Source organism: Plectropomus leopardus, chromosome 5 (genome assembly GCF_008729295.1).
Source record: "Plectropomus leopardus isolate mb chromosome 5, YSFRI_Pleo_2.0, whole genome shotgun sequence".
NCBI classification, from domain to species: domain Eukaryota; kingdom Metazoa; phylum Chordata; class Actinopteri; order Perciformes; family Serranidae; genus Plectropomus; species Plectropomus leopardus.
In genome coordinates, this window is record NC_056467.1 from 813993 (window position 1) to 833225 (window position 19233).

The following is a 19233-nucleotide window of genomic DNA, read 5'->3' on the forward strand; positions in this document are numbered from 1 at the left end:
AAAAATAAAATAAAATAAAATAAAATAAAATAAAATAAAATAAAATAAAATAAAATAAAATAAAATAAAATAAAATAAAAGTAAAATAAAAAAGCGAGTACCAAAGAAATTGCAGATTGTTCAGGGAAAATCAAAACAGTTTCACAATGTTTCGAAAATTGAGGACATTTTATTATTATTATTATTATTATTATTATTATTATTATTATTATTATCATTATTATTAAAAATTTTTATTAAATTCAGATTCTTTTTGGAAATTCAAAACAATTTGGGGTTAAGTTTCACAATACAATGTTTTTTTTTTTTTTTAATCAATAATTTAAAAAAAGAAATTCAGGACTTTTTAAATTTAAGACATTTTCCAAGTTGGGGGAGAATGTGTTTTCTTTATTAATTATTAATTATTATTAATAATAATTATTATTATTATTATAGCAAATTACAGGACGTTTCTTGTCAAGTTGCTCATAGCCTTTTTACTATGTTTTCCAAAGAAAACAAAACCAGTTTTATTATTATTATTATTATTATTATTATTTTGTTCTAAGCCACTGTGTTGTATGTAATATTTTTAAGGGATCAATTTATTATTTTTTTAGAGAATATTGTTGGTCTGTTTATGTCTCTCTCTTTTACCCAAACGTGACGCCAGTGAAGCTTCAGCGACATGAATTGAATTAAATGAGAGAGAGAGGGGGGAGGAAAGAGAGAGAGACAGAGACAGACAGAGAGACAGAGACAGAGAGAGACAGAGACAGAGAGAGAGCGTCAGTGTTGTTTGTGCTGAGGAGCAGAGAGCAGAGAGGATCATCACCAACAACCAGCGGCTTGTTTTCAGGTAAAAACAGCATCAGCTGCGGCTTTTATTGCACTATTATAATATTGTATTATAAGATGACGTGTGGATGGTTGGTTTTTATCGGTGTGTTGTGTCTCGTGTTTGTGCGCGAGGATGGAGATGCTGCTGAGGCAGAGGGATGGAGAGGGGCGCTGTTCAAAACAACACCTCTGAAATTAACCTGCTCTTCATCTCCAAAATCCACCAAAAAACCGTCTGAAAAACGAGCTCGGCGTGTTTTTAACAGCAAGAAAAATCCAGATTCACACCTCCGCGTGCTGTTTTTTTTGCGTGTGCGTGTTTTCATTGTCTGTCAGTGGGGCGTTTTTTTCCCATCCTGCCCTTCACTACGCACATTGGCACAAACCTCAAACCTGCGCTTTGCAGCTCGCGTTTCTTTATTTTTACGCACCATAAACATATTTTTGCATGTCTGAAGCTGTGCAGAAGAAACTGTCCGCCTCATCTGTTGGTTGTTTTTCTGATATTTGGTGGATCCGCTTCGGTTTGTTGTAAAATGGAGGCTGCACGGATGGAGGAGGAGGAGGAGGAGGAGGATGCTGCCATGGCCTCCCTCCGCCTCTCACAACCTGCTGGTGCGCATCACATGGTGCTGCTACACCCCCCAAATCACCAAAACACGCATTAAACGGCGATATTGTGTTACATGATATAACATGTGGGGTGTGTCGGCTGCGTTTTAGATTATTGTTGGTTGTTTCTGGTGTTTTCCAGCTCGGCCAGTATTCCCACTGGGACGGTGTGTGTGAGTCACGCAGCTCCAGTCTCTGTATTCACAGGATTCAGTATAAAGGTCATGAAAGGAGAATAACATCCTGCAGGAATCATTGTTCCATTCATGCTGGCTCTTTATTTGTTAGGGACTGTTCGTTATTTATGAGAGGGGAGGGGTGTTGCAAAAAAAGGGAGGCAGGTCAAATAATTCTTTAAGGACTGAGAGGGATGATTTTTTTTTTATTATTATTTTGGTTTAGGGAAGGGCATATCATTTTATTTATTCTACAACAGAGTTTATAATGATTGTATGTTTTCTTTAAGAATTTTTGGCATGTTTTTTTTCTTTTGAAATTTTTGGTGATTTTTTTAACAACTTTTTTTCTTTGAAAATCCTTGGTAATTTTTTTTTCTTTTAAAATTTCGGGTAATTTTGAAGTTAGTTTTGACAATTTAATAAAAATAGCAATGTTTTTTTCTTAAAATATTTGGCAATTTTTTTCTTTTATGTTTTTAAAGATCTTATTTTTCTTTTTAAAATTTTTGTTGACGTTTTCTTTTAAAATGTTTGGCAATTTCTTTTAATGGCATTTGTTTTCACTTGCACTGCAATTTTTTTATTACTATTGTAGGACTTTTTAAAAAAAATTATTAGGGACTATTCATTATTTTTTTTGGGGGGGGGGTTGCAAAAGGGGAGGCAGGTCAAATAATTCTTTAAGCAGTGGGGAGGGAATATATTTCATATGTTTGGTTAAGTGAATTCTAGTTTTTTCGTTAACACTTTTTTTGCATGTTTTTGTGATTTTAAATTTGAGGTTATTTTAAAAAGTTTCTGACAATATTATTTTCTTTAAAAGTTTTTTTAGCTCTTTTTCTTAGAAAAATTGCAGTTTTTGGTGATTCAATTAAAGAAACATTTAAAACTTTTTTGGCATTTTTAGTGGTTTATTTTCTTTTCCTTTAAAAAATAGTGGTCATTTAAAAAGTGTTTGATGGGGTTTTTTTTAGCATGTTTTTCTTTTTTCTGAAAAAAAGAAGCACTTTTTCTCCTTTTAACTTTTAGGTGATTTATTTTCCTTTTAAAATATTTAATGATTTTAAAAGAAAACATGCTTCCAAACCCGCGGGCCCATAAAAAACCCCAAACAGTCAAAATGACATTTATCACAGTCAGAAACTGTAAAAACATAAATTTATTTCACAACTGTAAAAATGTCCTGCACAAGACATTTCTCTGTCAAAACCTCATCAAAGATGTGTGTTTGTGTTCTTGCTTGTGTAAAGATAATTCATATCACCCAATTTATTGTATTATTGTATATTTTTGATTTTCTTTTATTATTAATAATATATATATATTTGAGTCAAATATTACTTTCGATATGGGCCTCAGAAATCCTGTATCAGTCAGAGTTAACTCTTAATTTTGCGGGTAAATTGTTATTGTTATTGTTGTTATTAATTGTGTGTGTGTGTGTGTGTGTGTGTGTGTGTGTGTGTGTGTGTGTCGGTGCTGACTCATACGGTGCTGTTGCATAACCTTTGTGGTTCTCAGCTGAGTCCTGTTTCAGATGAGGATCTCTGTTCTGTTCAGGCAGAAATCAGCCAGCTGAGGCTCACGTTACGTAAACCGCATCACGGACACAGAATTAAACGCCACGGCAGGAAGTTTTCCTCGTTCTGCAGGAAGCACGACGACACGTGTGTTTTCACGTGATCACCACGGTGTTATTTAGTGAGCGCGGCATAACACAGGTTGTGTTTTTGACTTCACAAAATACAAAATACCTGCTTTACTTGACACGATCAATCACAATCTCAAATCAAAAACGTGCGGCAATGATCAGGTTCTCAAGAAATTAGCCGAAATTAGAGAGGAATAAGTGAAACTGGAAAATGACCTGGGAATTAGCACACAAAAAAGAAACAGAAAAACCAAATCAAAGCAAATAAAAAATAAAACAAAAACAGAAACCGCATTAAAAATATAAATAATTATTTTTAACCTTTATTTTCCATTTTCTTATTTACCATTTAATTTTACATATTTATTTATTCATTTTTAAATTTCTTTTTTATTCGTGCAATTATTTATGCATTTATTTATGTATTATTATCCCCATTTTTTCTCTAGCTTTTAAATAATAAATTTCTAAATCAAGTTGCTTATTGCCTTTGAGTTTATCCGAATATTTTGGTGCAGCCGGCTCTCCTCCCTCTGTGGGATGTGATGATGATGATGATGATGATGATGATGATGATGATGGAGGAGAAGGTGGAGCTTCGATGGCGGAGGGAGCGGCTGCTCGGTGGAGTTTAGCATCTCGTCCTTTTGTTTAATCCAGTCGGGCCCGTCGACAGCTGATGACGGACAGGCAGCGCCGGCGTTAGCCTTTTCAGCCGCTGACATCAGAACGATGTGTCGCTTAATGAGCTTTCTCCTCGTTTTCTCTCTTACACACACACACACACACACACACACACACACACACACACACACAGAGTTAAAGATAGCACCCGTCTGGTGATGCAGAAGCCAAACCAGGAGGCTTGAACGTGGACTAGGACATGGTTCAGACCACGTGACTCTAAAGTGCCGTTTCCACGGCAACGGTTCTTGCATGAAACGTTAAACTTTTGTACTGGTTTGGACTTTCGGTCACACGAAAACAACATTTTGGGGGCCTGAAAACTTTTGAAACTTGGTTCGAAAGTGGATTTAGTTTTGTCGCCGTGTAAACTGACGATGATCCCGTGAGAAAAGTGATGTCACAGAAACATTTTACACGTCACGTTTCAGACAAACCGCCACGAGCGAGCAACAATACCGACAACAACAACGTTAGCTAACGGGCTGTTTGTGCTGCGGACCCTGCTGAGGTTATTCACGCTGTCGGTTCTCGTGCGAGCGTTCGCCATCGTCTTGTTTGTTTCTACTCATCGGTCTGTAGAAGAACGCCGCCAACAGAGCGATGAAGTAACGAGTCCTAAAACGCAGAAGTCTGTTTGCAATTTTGAACTTCCGGTTCCCTCGTCTTAAAGGCTTTTTTGTTTTTTTTTTAATGTGTTCTGGGTAAAATTCCTTAAATAAGGTCTGTGGTTAACACAGGCTAAAGCTTTTTAGACGTTTTGTTCTGCAACATAAAATACTTCAGTAGAAACCCGATTTTTGAACTTTTAAGGTTTTACGCATCTTAAAAATGCGGTTGCTAACAAGTGGCTAAATCAGACTACAGTGTTTGTTTAGACGTCATCACAGCGACGCGGAAACTCGTTAAACCCGCTCGCCGCCTTTACAGCTTAACAGCAACAGTCAAACTTATAGATTCATCTGTTTATAATATTTCTCGATTGTGTTTTCACGTGTTTTCACTGTGTTTGTAGTTTTGACGTTTAAGTCGTGCGACCTCGATGTAGTTGGTTTATAGCCTAAAAACAGCTTTTTGCTTCTGGAGATTTCATTTAGTCTTTAAAACACAAAAGTGGAGTTCATCTGTGAAGATTATCACGCTGAACAAAACATCATCAATTCGTGTTCATCACAGAGATTATTAGTGACGCTAATCGAAAATCCCAGAAGGTTTTTTGACGAGGGAAACAGTGCGACGCTCCTGGGTTGGCCTGCAAAAATACGTCATCCCTTCACCACTTTATATTAGTAATACACTGAAAAGAAAACCCTAAATACGATCGTTCTCAGAATATTATTATTATTATTATTGTCATTATATTTGTTTATTGTCAAACTCTGATTAGATCCGCCCCCTTAACTAATTTTAATTTCAACAAATAACCAGTTTCATGACCAGTTTTCTAAGAGTTAAAGTGTCCTCTCTCCTCCCACAGGCCCAGCTGCAGCGTCCCTCATCATGACTAAAGAGGAGAACCTGGAGGCGCAGGAGAAGGAGAGGCACGACCGCGAGGAGCAGGAGGAGGGGAAGGTCCAGAAAGAGGAGGAGGAGGCGCTGACCGAGGAGGAGGACGCGGAGGAGGAGGAGGAAGAGGACGAGGAGGACGAAGAAGAAGAGGAGGAATATGAACTAGAGGAGGAGAGGGAGGGGGAGGAGAGGACGGAGGTGGAGGACGACGAGGACGACGAGCAGGAGGAGGAGCGCGAGGAGAGAGAGGAGCGGGAGGAAGAGGAGGACCCAGAGGTCGGCCAGGAGCAAGACGCCGAGCCGGAGCCCGAGCAGCTGTCCGTGTCCGAGTACCTGAGTCCAGTTCACGAGCCGCGGCGCCGAGCCATGGTGCACCCCTCCGCCCAGGCGCCGCTGCCCAAAGACTACAGTACGTCATACCACCTTAAACACACACTGTCATACCACTTTAAATACAGACTGTCATACCACCTTAAATACACACTGCCGTACCACCTTAAATACACACTGTCATACCACCTTAAACACACACTGTCATACCACCTTAAACACACACTGTCATACCACCTTAAACACACACTGTCATACCTAACAAACTTATAATTTTTTAAATTATCTTTGGAAATATTCTAATAGTTTGAGATACTGGATTTCTTATTTTCCATAATAATAATTTTTTTTTTAAAAAAAAATGCTTGAAACATTTCGTGCAGTGCATACGCAATACATGAAAGTTTCAGTTTTTAAAAATTAAATTACTTTTTCAGTATACTGTAATTTTCGGAGCTGCAGCTGCATGTGAATCTCAGACGGCGTCTGTGTATCAGTGGATCGGTCGCTCGGAGAGGCTCCGGGCTGACTGTGTGCCGGACGGCAGGCTCATTGGTATTCGCCGGAGCGGCTCGGAGCAGGCCGGCTCCATTATTCACTCTGCATGTCTCCATTATCACGGAGCCACTCCTCCTCCTCCTCTGCAGCCCGACACTCTGTTTTCTGTCCAAACTCGAAGCTGCGACTCTTCCCGAGCTGTCGACGCTTCAGAAAAGTGAAGTTTGTTGTCGACTGCGGTTACTCGGTGAAATGAAACCTGCCTCAGACTGCAGAGCTGGCAGGAAGAGAAACTGCAGAGGTCACTTCTGATTCGATGAGTTTGACAAAAAACTTCTCGGCAGTGATTCGCCGCTCTCTGCTCTCCTGATTTACCTCATTTTTCCTCATTCGTCACCCGCTGAGGAGATATAAGGCTGCAGAATCAGTGACTTCTTTTAAATCACTTCTTAAAACATATTTTTATAGAATGATGTTGTCTTTTAATTAGTCTTTTAACTTATCTTTAAAAACAATTTATTCAGCTTCTAATTTATCTTTTCACTTCTCTTTTATTCTGCCCTGATCCTGCTTATTATTTTTCATTTTATTATTATTACTATTATTATTATGAGATGTTGTCTTCAATTTGTTATTATTATTATTATTTTTATTATTAAAAACATGTACAGCAATCAACTTCACAAAGAAATTAGCTCAAATTAGCAAAGAACTAGTAAAAAGTTACAATAAAATGACCTCGAACAAATAAAGAAATGGCCTGAAAAAAATGCCAAAAATGTACATGTAATTAACTTTATTAAATTATAATTAAATATTTAACTATAATTCGAAATTTATTTTTTATTTTCCATTTTTTTAAATCTCTCTCTCTCTCCTTTATGTCTTTTTAAAATGTATTTATTATTATTTATTATTATTATTATTTCTAACTTTTCTTATCTATGTCCTTGTCCAGCCTTCACCTTCTTCGACCCCAATGACCCGGCCTGTTTGGAGATCCTCATGGATTCGCGGACCACCATCCCGGAGCTGTTCGCCATCGTGCGTCAGTGGGTTCCTCAAGTGCAGCACAAGATCGACATCATCGGCAACGAGGTGAGATCGATTTCACGCAAACACCTACAAAGTGAAATATTTTCATCTGTGTTTTTGTGTCAGTTTCTCTTCAGCACTGAGCAAAATCAGTCAAACTTTATTATTATATTAATCACTTTATTTTATTTAAATAAAATTAACAGAAAAAATAAATACAACCTGGAAAAAGTGCTTAAAATTATAGTAATTCTTTACTTTATTAAACATCTGTAACATCTGTAATATACAAATATTATGATAATTTGCTATAAATACAATTTTGCCATAGCTTTCTGCTTTTTTCATTTTCCATAGTTTTGTCTTTTCCCCCCTAGAGCTTTTTTTTTGTCATCTCATCCAGAGGATGTCCTCAGGGGAGCCAGAATGAAAGTTTTTTATATGTCTTTTCTGGACATTGTATAGATGTCAATGCAAATATGTAGTGAGGACGTCATTTTTGGATATCCAAAGATCCAAGACTTGCTGAGTGCATGAGCTCAATAGTCCATATCTTTTCTGGACATTATAATTGGAAACGTTAAATATGGGGATTGCTCTCGGTCACTAAACACACTAAAGACTGCTTTACAAATAATAAAAGTAGATTTCAACCCCAAGCCAAATATGACACGGAGGTTTCGTGCCTGCTGGTTTGGTGGTAAAAACGTGAAAAAAGGTCATTCTGAGTCTAAAGCACTGCACAGGCCCTCAGACCTCTGAGCAGTCACGGCGGTGTCGTCCTGGCACGGAGCCTGAATCCACACTCAGCCGTCATTGTCACATTGACCCAGATTCAACTCTCTGGACACACACACACACACACACACACACACACACACACACACACACACACACACACACACACACACACACGGATAATGAACAATGAACCTCTTGGAGCAGCGTGAGCAAAGCCCGAATGCCGGACTTAACATCCCACGTTTCTTTCTGTTTGAGGCAAAAATAACAATCTGAATTTAATGATAATAATAATAAAATTAAAGCTGCTAATAACTGCCAAACAGGCAGTTTAAAGATTAAACAGCCCAACCAGCCCAATAGCCACAAGAAAATGTCTCTGCAAACCACGAGTATGTTATATTTGTAGGTTTCATACGTATCAGTCAATATTTTCAAAGTGACGTATGTTTGAGTTGACTTTGTCATGCAGAGGAGAGGAAGGTGGATGCACAGCGAGACGCCTGCAAGCTGCAGAACATCGTTTACGACCAACAAGCTACAAAAACAGTTGTTTTTTAGTGAATTATTGCTGTGTTTCCAGCAGCCTTTGAACCACCAAATGTGTTTTTAGTGACCCATTGCTGTTTTCAACCAGGGATATTCAATGCCACGAAAAGAAAAAGTAACTGAGAAATCTTTTTTTTTTTTCAGCAAAGATTGTGTCCCTAAAATCAAGTATTTTAAGCCAAAATATGATCTTTTACTTAAACAAGGAAGCTTTTGTTGTCTTAAGCACAGTGTTAGGAAAGATTCATCAGATCTGCTACACAACATGCAAACTTAAAATATTCATGGTTTGCAGGAACATAAAATTCAAACTTTTTTTCCGGTGATTAGGTTGTGCATTAGCATTTTTGTCGTGTAAGAGAATTTATTCCATGGAGACACACCCTAACTTTAACTTCAACCACTGCCTGCTTTACACAGATCTTAACCCTACCCTTCACCAAAAACAACATCTGAACTCTTAAATTTAATAGTTCACCTGGTGAAACTCTTCAGTCAGAGATGAGTCCCCACAATGACAGTAATACGAGCTCACACACAAACACGGTGATGCTGACCCAGTTAAAATGGCTGCAAAGACTTGAAACGATGGAGAGAGAGAGAGAGCAGGGAGAAAGTGGTGCAGAGGGAGAGAGAGATGAGTGGAAACGAAGGAAGAGACAGACTGAAAGTCACCGAGGCTCTACCATGACTCAGCAGGACGCTGACTCAGCCTGGAGGAATAAAACAGTGACATGACTCACAAACAGACAGAATAATGAGCTGAAGGCTCATCCAGACAATCAAGCTGACCTTTCATGTCATATTTTGTGTGCCAATTACCTCCAAAAAGTTAGTCTAAAGCCTCATGTGGTTATTTTAATTTTAATTTGGCTGGTAGATTTGAAGAACTTTAAAGAAAAATTGAAAATGTTTTTTGTATTTTAGTCATTTACTGAAAGCACACTTTCAAAATAGTATCTGTTTATTACAAAATATATCTTTATCACAATTTTCAACAACCATGATGCAGATTTTCCTGGGTTTCACTTGTTCACAAACTGCCACAAATATGTAAAAGAATTTAAAATTTTATATACTTTCAAATACTTATATTAAATAAACAAATATTAGTAATAATCTATGTGAAAATAAGTGATATTGGAATCAGTAATAACTGTTTTATATTAAAATACGTGATAACCTCCTGATACTGGAATAAGTGATAACCTCTAGGAATAATTAATAACTTACCGATGTTGGAATAAGTAATAACCTCCTGACATGGAAATAAGTCATACACTCCTGAAAGTGGAATAAATGATAAACACTAATGCTGGAAGTGATAACCTTTTGGAATAACTAATAACCTCCTGATACTGGAATAAGGAATGGCCTCCTGATATTGAAATAAATGATAACCTCTTGTAATACATGATAACCTCCTGATGCTCCTAAAATAAATGTTAACCCTCTGATGTTGGATTAAGGGAGAACCTCTTGGAATTAGTAATAAGCTCCTGATAACAGACGAGACAGAGCCACCAATGCCACACCCATAGTGTTTAATGAACAGTAAGGAAAGCTGTGTTTAATTAATTGAAGAACAATCATTAAGGAAACTAGGAGCACACTAAATTGACTAACTCTGCTCCCGAGATGAGTCTTTTGTTTTGTGTTTTCCCACAAGGAACACAAATTAACTAAAGATGATACTGGGACAGGTGAACAAAATGTTGCCTTTAAACTATCCAAAAAACTGTCTGTTTTTTGTCCCAGATCCTGAAGCGCGGTTGCCATGTGAACGACCGCGATGGTTTGACCGACATGACGCTGCTTCACTACAGTTGTAAGGCCGGAGCACATGGAGTCGGTAAGATATTTTTAAAATATGGATCCAATCAGTCGGTCTGACTCACCGTGTTCAGCTGCGCTGCAGCATTCGTAGGAAGGTAATCAGAGAAAGGAACAGTCTGGTGCTCCTTTATCTTTCAATTTGTTTGTTAATTAAACTTACTTTAATAAAAAATGTCAACTGTTTAGCCAAAAAAGGAAGTCAGATTCTTTACTCAAGTAGTGACACCTATTATAACGTTTGTTTCGTCCGACTAACAGACCGTATCTCAACATTATCACTAATACACTCTAATTATTAACATTATTCAAAGCAAAAGTTGGTGAAAACTGACTTCAAAGTTTGACATATTTTCACATTAATTTAATGTTGATGGTTGCTCGACGTCACTGAGTGTAACATCAGCTCACTCAGAGCTCAGGGCGATTCGTATAATCTGTGATGTGACAGGTGGCGTTTGGTTCGTTGGTGCTTTCTGCTCATCTTAGTTTTGTCCTTGCTTTATGTGCAGGCGACCCGGCGGCTGCGTTGCGTCTCAGCAGCCAGCTGATCGCTCTGGGCGCCGACGTGAGTCTGAGGAGCCGCTGGACCAACATGAACGCTCTGCACTACGCCGCTTACTTCGACGTCCCAGAACTGATCCGAGTCCTGCTTAAAGCCTCTAAACCCAGAGGTACACGCAAACAGATCGCGCTAAGATTGAAGCTCGGGACCGAAAGTTCGTCCGTGAACTCTTCTTCTGCTGTTGTCTCCACAGTGTTGAACTCCACCTGCAGCGATTTCCACTATGGCACAGCTCTCCACATCGCTGCCTCCAACCTCTGTCTGGGTGCAGTCAAATGTCTGCTGGAGCACGGAGCCAACCCCACTGTCCGGGTAAAAACACTTCGATTTCTGTTTTGTAGCCTGATAAGTTTAGTGAATTTTCGTTTGGTTTCACTTTATTCTCCGTTAAGTATCCGTCATGCCATCTTTATTTTTGGTCTTTTTTTGAGCACCTTTTAAACATCAAGAAACAAAAACAAAAAAATAACATCTTGGTTGGTTTTCACAGCCATCACGTCAGACTGAAATATTCAGGATACCTCGTGCATCATTTTATACGCATTTCTTTAGACGTTTTTTCTCCCATTGACTTAAAAATCCATCATGCTCATGACTCTGTTCTTGTACTTGAACGTAGCTGTGCACTCTGAAACCCTGACTTCAAAACCAAATACTTAATCTGACTGAAGAAGTGTGCCGCTGCCTTATTTGTTCCCGTCTTTGCTCTCTCTCTCTGCAGAACGATAAGGGCCAGGTTCCAGGGGAGGTGGTTCCTGACCCGATGGACATGAGTTTGGACAAGGCGGAGGCCGCCATGGTGGCCAAAGAGCTGAAACAGCTGCTGCTGGACGCCGTCCCTCTGAGCTGCAACCTCCCTAGAGCCACGTTACCCAACTACGACAACATCCCAGGAAACCTGATGCTGTCCTCGCTGGGGCTGAAGCTGGGCGATCGCGTCGTCCTGGACGACATGAAGGTCAGAGGACAAAATGTGTCGATGCACTCAAGCGGCTGAAAACTGACTCCTTCTCCACATTGGCGGCGCGTTGAGATTCTCAGCTTGCTTTGCTTGGGGCCACTTTTGCAAAATGACAGGAGGCCAGGGGCCAGTCGCAGCCGCAACACGTTTCTAGGATTTTAAGAGATTTCTAGGATTTTAGGATGCTTCTGTAATTGTAGGACATATTCAGGATTTAGGATGTTTTTCAGATTTTTAGACATTCTTTAAATTTTGGTACGTTTCTGAGATTTTACGATGTTTCTCTGCTTTTAGGAGGTTTCTCAGATTTTAGAATGTTTGTAGGATTTTAGGATTTTGGGGAGGGGGATTTTAGGATGTTTAGAGGATTTTAGGACATTTCTAGGATTTTAAGATGTTTCTAGGATTTTACATAATCTCTCAGATTTTAGGATGTTTTGAGGATTTTAGGAAATTTTTCAGATTTTCAGACATGTCTAGGATTTTAGGGTTTCTAAGATTTAAGGGCATTTCTAGGATTTTAGAATGTTTTTAGGATTTTATGATATTTCTAGGATTTTGGGACATTTCTTGGACTTTAGGATATTTCTAGGATTTTAGGACATTTCTAGGATTTTAGGACATTATGGGCTTAGCCGGGACCTCTGTTGGGGCGATCCTCCACTGGCACTTTTTTTGCATCTGATGTATACTAAAAATACACAACAATTCCCAGTGTGAATCACTTTATTTTTATAGTGAATTAGAAATTGTTTCAGGGGCCACACAGCACCCTACTGGGGGCCATATCTGGCCCGCAAGTTGAGTATCATTGTAATACATCGACAATAGATAAGCACTTCATATAACCCATTTTCAAAAGGTCCGAACTGTCCGTTTAAAGTTGCAGTTGTGTTGTCCTTCCCGCCCTCACACTGTATGAGCTCTGAACAGTGTGTTCTCGCTCTGTAGCTCCAGAGAGACGAGAGCCGAGACGACAGCCCGGCTGCAAACCTCAGACAGGTTGGTTGGAGCGGGCGCCGGCTGGAACGTAGACTAACTGAACTGACTTGCACCACTCTGACAACATGTCCTCTCCTGTCAAATTAAAACCTGTTCACATGCACACCATCTGTGGCGTCGATGTTACGTCTCCCTTTCCCCTTCATAAACCACAGCTGCCTTCATGCAACCTAACCAGCCGATGGATCTCTGCAGTCATGTTTCCAGCCTCCTTATCTCTGTTTTTATCTCTGTGTGTGTCTCTCTCTCAGACTGGCACTCTCAGGTTTTGTGGTACCACAGAGTTTGCCAGCGGTCAGTGGGTCGGCGTGGAGCTCGACGAGCCGGAGGGAAAGAACGATGGAAGTGTGGGTGGCGTTCGCTACTTCATCTGCCCTCCTAAACTAGGTAACAGCTGAGAGTTTTTTTATTCTTCACGACTCCAGCAGGATGACGGTGTTGTTCTGTGTTTGCAGGCTTTGAGGTTTCAGTGTGTTTGTGGTTTTTTTCTGCCCTGCAGGGATTTTTGCCCCGGTGTCAAAGATTTCAAAAAATGTGGATCAGACACCTTCATCCGTCACCTCCACTCCCAGAACCCCCCGAATGGACCTGGCCTCCCGCCTCGCCGGAAAGACCAAGAAGGAGAAAGAGAAGAAGGAGAAGGAGAGAGAGAAAGGTAAATAAATACAACATACAGTTTGTTATTTATTGATGCATCCGGTGTGAAACTCTGTATGCTCGTCTGCTTTGCGTTTTCAGCCCAGAAGAAGAAAGCATCAGTAGCCAGTCTGGATCCGGAGGGACTGAACGTGGAAGTTGGAGATCATGTTCTGGTGGCCGGACAGAAACACGGCATCGTCCGCTTCTACGGCAAGACCGACTTCGCTCCAGGTCTGTCTGCTGGGCCTCAGCTCGCTCTCGGGACCGCTGATAGCGCAAAAAGCGCGTTAGCAATTCTTAACATTGTGTGATTCATTGTGTCCCTGCAGGTTACTGGTTTGGTATCGAGTTGGATCAGGCGACGGGAAAACACGACGGCTCGGTGTTTGGAGTCCGCTACTTCAGCTGCCTGCCCAAATATGGAGTTTTTGCTCCGCCCTCCCGGGTCCAGAGGTGAGACACCTCAAACCTGGAAGTTTCCAACATGTTCTTTTTTCGAGGTCGTCACATGTTGCCGCTTTGCATCTAAATATCACACCTTAGGCATCCTGTTGCGTCTGCTGGCGTTCGGGGATAGCGTTACTGCAACACAACCAATGCAGACCGTGTGCACATGAACGGTTACGTCCAGCCGCGTTCCTAAGTGACGCCGCCCTGTGCGTTGCATGTGGACGCACTCAGTGCCGTCCAGCTGTCCAGCGACGTGCAATAACAACACCACCAGCTCTGTCTGAGCACGTTTTCATCTGACACCTTCCAGCCGCGCTCTGGTTGAACATGGAAGGTGGTTTTTGGCATCGTGCTCGTACACCGACAGCACGGACAGGGTGGACGTATTTCACGAGTTTGGCTTTCAAGGCGATGCGAAAGGTGGCTTTTGGCATTGGAAACTTACGACGAAAGCATTGCAAAAATGGCGGTATTTGACAACTGGAATGAGATCTGACTAAAGTTTCTCATTTCTCATTACTAATACAGTTTAGCGCATGAAAGGTAAAATGTTTTTGTTGTTTTGTCAGAATCGGAGGCCCTAAAGACGGCTCACCGAACGACAGCTCTATGGTGAAGAAAGTCCACCAAGTCACCAGTAAGTTTCTGTCTTTGTACTGTTGTATCACACCGATGTACAGTGTAGAGCTGGAGACTCGCAGCTTTTGGTCCTCTTCCTTTTGCCTTGAAATTTGTCTTTTACTATTTTGTACCTTATTACGTCTTATTAATACTATTAATTTGTAATTTTTTTAAAAATTTAATTTTGAAAAAACTATTTTGTGCGAGTGTGTGTGATATTAAAGCGGGCTCTGAGGGGTTAATCTCTCTCGTGTGATTGTTTGTGTCCTTCAGTGTCACAGCCGAAGCGTAACTTCAACACGGTGCGTTCTCCTAAAGACCTGACCTCCGAGAGCTCCATATCCAGGTGAGCACGCGCAGCCCGTCAGGCTGCGTTCACAACACAGCTGTTCACCTCCAGTTCTGACCTTCTGCTGAAAATATTAAATAATCTTTGTCGGTTAACGCTGCATTCATGTCATGTCACGTCTCCCTCCTCTTCCTCCTTCTCCTCCTTCCTCCTCCTCCTGCAGGTTGCTGTTCTGCTGTTGGTTTCCGTGGATGCTGCGTGCTGAGATGCAGTCCTAACCACGCCCTCCTCCTCTTCCTCCTCCTTCACCAGATCAATCTCTTCTCTCTCTTCATCCTTTACTTTTTGCTCTCCTCTCTCAATCTCTTCAGAGTTCACTTTCGTCAGTCAGACTTCTCGTAGTGAATCCCTCTCCCTCTCAGCCCTCTAATTTAGCCGTTCTATAGCAAAATCTATAGTGCCTTGTATCCGATCAAAATGTCCTGCATTCCTTTAAAGAAACTGAGGAGCTCTGCTAAAGCAATCCACCCGAAAATACTCTTTACCCTTTTACACGTCTTATCATTTAGTTTCAACATCTCGTTGTCTCGGCTTTATCCGCCTTTGTTTCAGGATAACAAAAAAAACACACAACATCCGTTTGTGCTGCTGCATGTTTCGTTCTTTCGCTGCTGTTCGATTTGGGTCTCACCAAATTTGCACCATCTAGCTTAAAATTAGGAAATAACGCTGGTGTTTTGAGCCGTTGTTTGCAGCTCTCATATGTATGCATACACAGGCATAAGTACCTGAACACAGACAATAATGACGTTTGCCAAACAAATGATTGTACATGATCCTGCTCATCGTACTGGGCTGATGTGACAGCTGTGAGGAAGCATTAATCTTCTACCTGCGATGCTGGAAACTGCATCTCAGTTTCAACACTGAATATGTTTACATGCACACAAACTTCCTGTTTTTGCCCCTATTCTAAAAAACAGACAATATTTCTAGTAAGCTGTTATTGCTGATCTGATGAAAGCGAATATTCTACTAATATTCACATTTAACTGCAGCCGTGCAAATTCCACTTAATCACATCAAAACATAGAAAAGTGCTGATGGCAACTGCTGTTTTACTTATTTGAGTCAAAATTAATTCGGTTTTTTTCAACATTATCTACCAGTATTTGACATGTTTGACCATTTAAAAACAGCCTTCGTCTTTTATTCCTTCAACCAGCCTCTTGAAAAGGTCGGCGCTGTGATATTTGTGCAAAAACCTGTTGATATACAAGTCTACCATTATGTTTTAATGTCGGCGTGTTTCTCCTTCCAGACAGAAATGTGGGCTTTACTTTTTTCTTTTTTTGAGGCGGTTTGTGCACAGAGCTGACCGTAAAGTCAGCTTATCCTGCGTGTCTTAATCAGAAAATGCTCCATTAATGACATAACCTGGATCAAAGCGTTGTCATATTTGAAACAATACTGGAATATTAGCGTGCATGTAAACGTAGTCACTGTGTGAAATCGCTTCTGTTTCTGGTGTTGGATCCAGATCTGGCTGCTTCCTCATCTGAGACCAAGAACTCGACTGTAAACGCCTTTATAAACGTCGCCTGCGTGTGAGGAATTTTAATCTCTTGCATGCTTTAATCTCAGATGTCAAACTGAAAACAGGGTTAATCAACGACTGACTTTCTTGTATTTTATCACAGTGTTACAGTCAGTTATATTTTTTTATCTTATGTATCTAACGGTCATAAATTCAACCATCGATAAGAAAAAGGTTCTTGGTCTCTACGAGGATGTTTACACCTGCTATTTACGTGCATTTCTGGGTGATCCGATCCCAAGCGGCCAGCGCTGCTGTTTACCTTTTCTCTGGTCTGTCGCACACTTGACACATAAAAAAAATTTTAAAACTTGTCTGCTACTGGCAGTGTTTAAAAAACCTGCGTGCATGCGCTTATTTTGATAAAAGGAGTTATAAGTAATTTAGGTAGTAATGATATCTGAACACAGCTGGTCATCGTGAACCTAGATGTGTCTCGACTGTCCACTCGTGTCCCGATCACCGAAATGCTGTTTAATACCGGGTGTAAACACGCTCAAATGTCTCCTGTCGCTCACTGTACAGGTAACGCTGCTCTGAAGTTCATGTGGATGCCAACATTTTATTTGTGTCTTTCGTAACAAATCTGAACAAACAGAAAACAGTTTTTGCTTCATCGGTTTTCAAACCGAGAAAAAAAGTTTATTTAGCTTTTAGATAAAGAACTGTAGACATTATAGTGATTTATGCCTCAGAACTGTCATAATGATAATCATCAGTGTGTTGCCAAATAGAAACATTAGTCCATCTAGTTAGAGTTAAACACAGTATATTATAGAAATCTTAAGAGGAGCTGCAATCTGTAGTTAACCAAAAGTGCTAACAGACCCAAAACAATGATTTTCTTTGATGCAACTTAAAAATCAAAAGTGTTTTCAGCCCCGTTATATGTGATATTAAGGTTTTTTGTGTTGCTGCCATCACATTGCGTCTGAAAATAACCTTCGTTTAAAGGTAAAGTCAGCTTTAAGACAACATTTGCTCCGTTTGGAGATGAATATTTGTTTATAATAGTAATACAACTTCATGTCCCCCCATCAAACATTCATCTCCTCCATCTCCAGGTTTTTAATTTCCTCAAAAAGAAATTTAAGCTCTCCAGAGATTTGTAAAAGTTTCCCTCTTCGCTTCTCTCCCCCTCTTCTCTCATCCTTCTCTCTCTCTCTCCATTTAAATAACTTTGCTTCCTTTTGTGAATGTGAGCATCTGCGAAAAAGACAAAACACGAGTTAATCTACGTGTGTTTGCTTAATGTTAAAAATCTCTCTCGAAATGTGTGCGTAACTGAAAACAGCAATATGTAAACAGTGTACCTATCTCTGTGTGGACATGGTTCCTGCGTTAATGTCTCTTCACACTCTGTAAGCGCACTGATACAGAGAGATGAACACGCTCACACTCTGACGGCCGAGGCTGCCGCCGCCGAGACGCTTAGACGACAAAAGTTCACGCAGACGAGTCCAAGAAATCAGTCTTTTTACACTGCGGGAGCTGGTGGAGTCAAAAGTTCAAGAGCTTGTGAGACTTTTTGTGTCTTTGCGATGAAGTGTTCACAGCAACGTGTGAATACACAGTTTAACCAAAAAACGCTCTGCTGCGGAGATCAAAAGTTTGCTGTCTAATACTATGAATGACAAACACGTATTTCAGGTTTTACGTGTGAAATCCTCACTTTATGTCCATAAGTCAACATTTATTCAGACATATGTTTGGTTTTCAATTCCAGAAAGACTTGATTATGAATCATATATTTTTTGGACGTAAAACTCCAAAAAAAAACTCCAGATAACTTTATTTTTGTATATAATCCCAAATATTGTGTTTTGAAATCCACATTGTTTATGATCTTTCCTGTAAGAGAGTTTAAAAAGAGAAAACTCTTGAATTTTCGTAAAATCCCCAAACTGGTTTGTTAGTTTTGAAATCCACCAGCTCCTGAAGACGGTCAGTTAGAGGCTCGAGTGAGAAACTTTGTTCTTTAGTTTTGAGCCAGTCACCAGAATAAATGTCCTTGCACATTTCTGCAAACATTTCTGTTGCATTTGTGCATTAATATAAAAAGAAACACTGAAACTTTTGTTGCATTTCAGCATGCGGTTAGATTTAGGCGCAAAACCCACTGAGTTATGGTCAGAAAAAGATCATGTTTGGCTTAAAATACCTGCTTTTGCTGGCACAATCCTGCTGGAAATGCAGTGATGGTAAAAAACAGCCACTTTTCAAGCACTGCCCAGGCAGGAAAAACAACGATGGGTCGCTAAGAAACACCAAAGTTTGCTCGCCAAAAATCACCCAAAAACGGTGTTTGTTGGTCTCGAACAGTGGTCTGCAGCCTGGCAGACATCTCTCCTAGAGACCACACCACACACTTTTCCCTCCATCTCCGGATGACAAATTCAGCTCATATGCTACGTCACTTTGGAAACATTGATACGTTGTGTATGAAACGTACAAATACAATGCATTTGTGAGATGCAGAAATGAACAATGCCAACCTTTTTCCTCTGGTGACTGGGTCGTCACTCTGGTTGTGTGAATTCAGAGCTCAGCAAAATCCACGTAACTGAACTTTGTTGTTGAGTTTTCTCTGAGCTGCTCTTTGCGCACCGCAGCCTCGGCTACAGGAAACACCTCGTGGTTGCTCCTGCACACTTGCTGTTGATAAT

General features: G+C 40.2%; 1 protein-coding gene across 1 annotated transcript; it reads left to right on the plus strand.

Moving 5' to 3' along the window:
- The first annotated feature begins 764 nt into the window (after positions 1 to 764).
- Positions 765 to 19016, plus strand: clip3 (CAP-GLY domain containing linker protein 3). The gene is made up of 15 exons (XM_042486087.1): positions 765 to 841; positions 5426 to 5866; positions 7244 to 7383; positions 10369 to 10462; positions 10956 to 11117; positions 11202 to 11320; positions 11730 to 11966; positions 12921 to 12971; positions 13223 to 13358; positions 13471 to 13626; positions 13710 to 13841; positions 13940 to 14063; positions 14630 to 14697; positions 14955 to 15027; positions 15194 to 19016. Exons 2-15 carry the CDS (start codon positions 5449 to 5451, stop codon positions 15246 to 15248), a joined length of 1965 nt encoding a protein of 654 aa, XP_042342021.1. The 5' UTR covers positions 765 to 841; positions 5426 to 5448; the 3' UTR covers positions 15249 to 19016.
- The last annotated feature ends 217 nt before the right edge of the window (positions 19017 to 19233 follow it).

What these genes read in the sequence shown, in the direction of transcription:
- clip3 (XM_042486087.1), top strand. Translation starts at nt 5,449, where the DNA reads ATGACTAAAGAGGAGAACCTGGAGGCGCAGGAGAAGGAGAGGCACGAC. An exon ending in GAGCCAACCCCACTGTCCGG is followed by an intron (nt 11,321 to 11,729) that starts GTAAAAACACTT and finishes CTCTCTCTGCAG; the next exon opens with AACGATAAGGGCCAGGTTCC. An exon ending in TCGTCCTGGACGACATGAAG is followed by an intron (nt 11,967 to 12,920) that starts GTCAGAGGACAA and finishes CTCGCTCTGTAG; the next exon opens with CTCCAGAGAGACGAGAGCCG.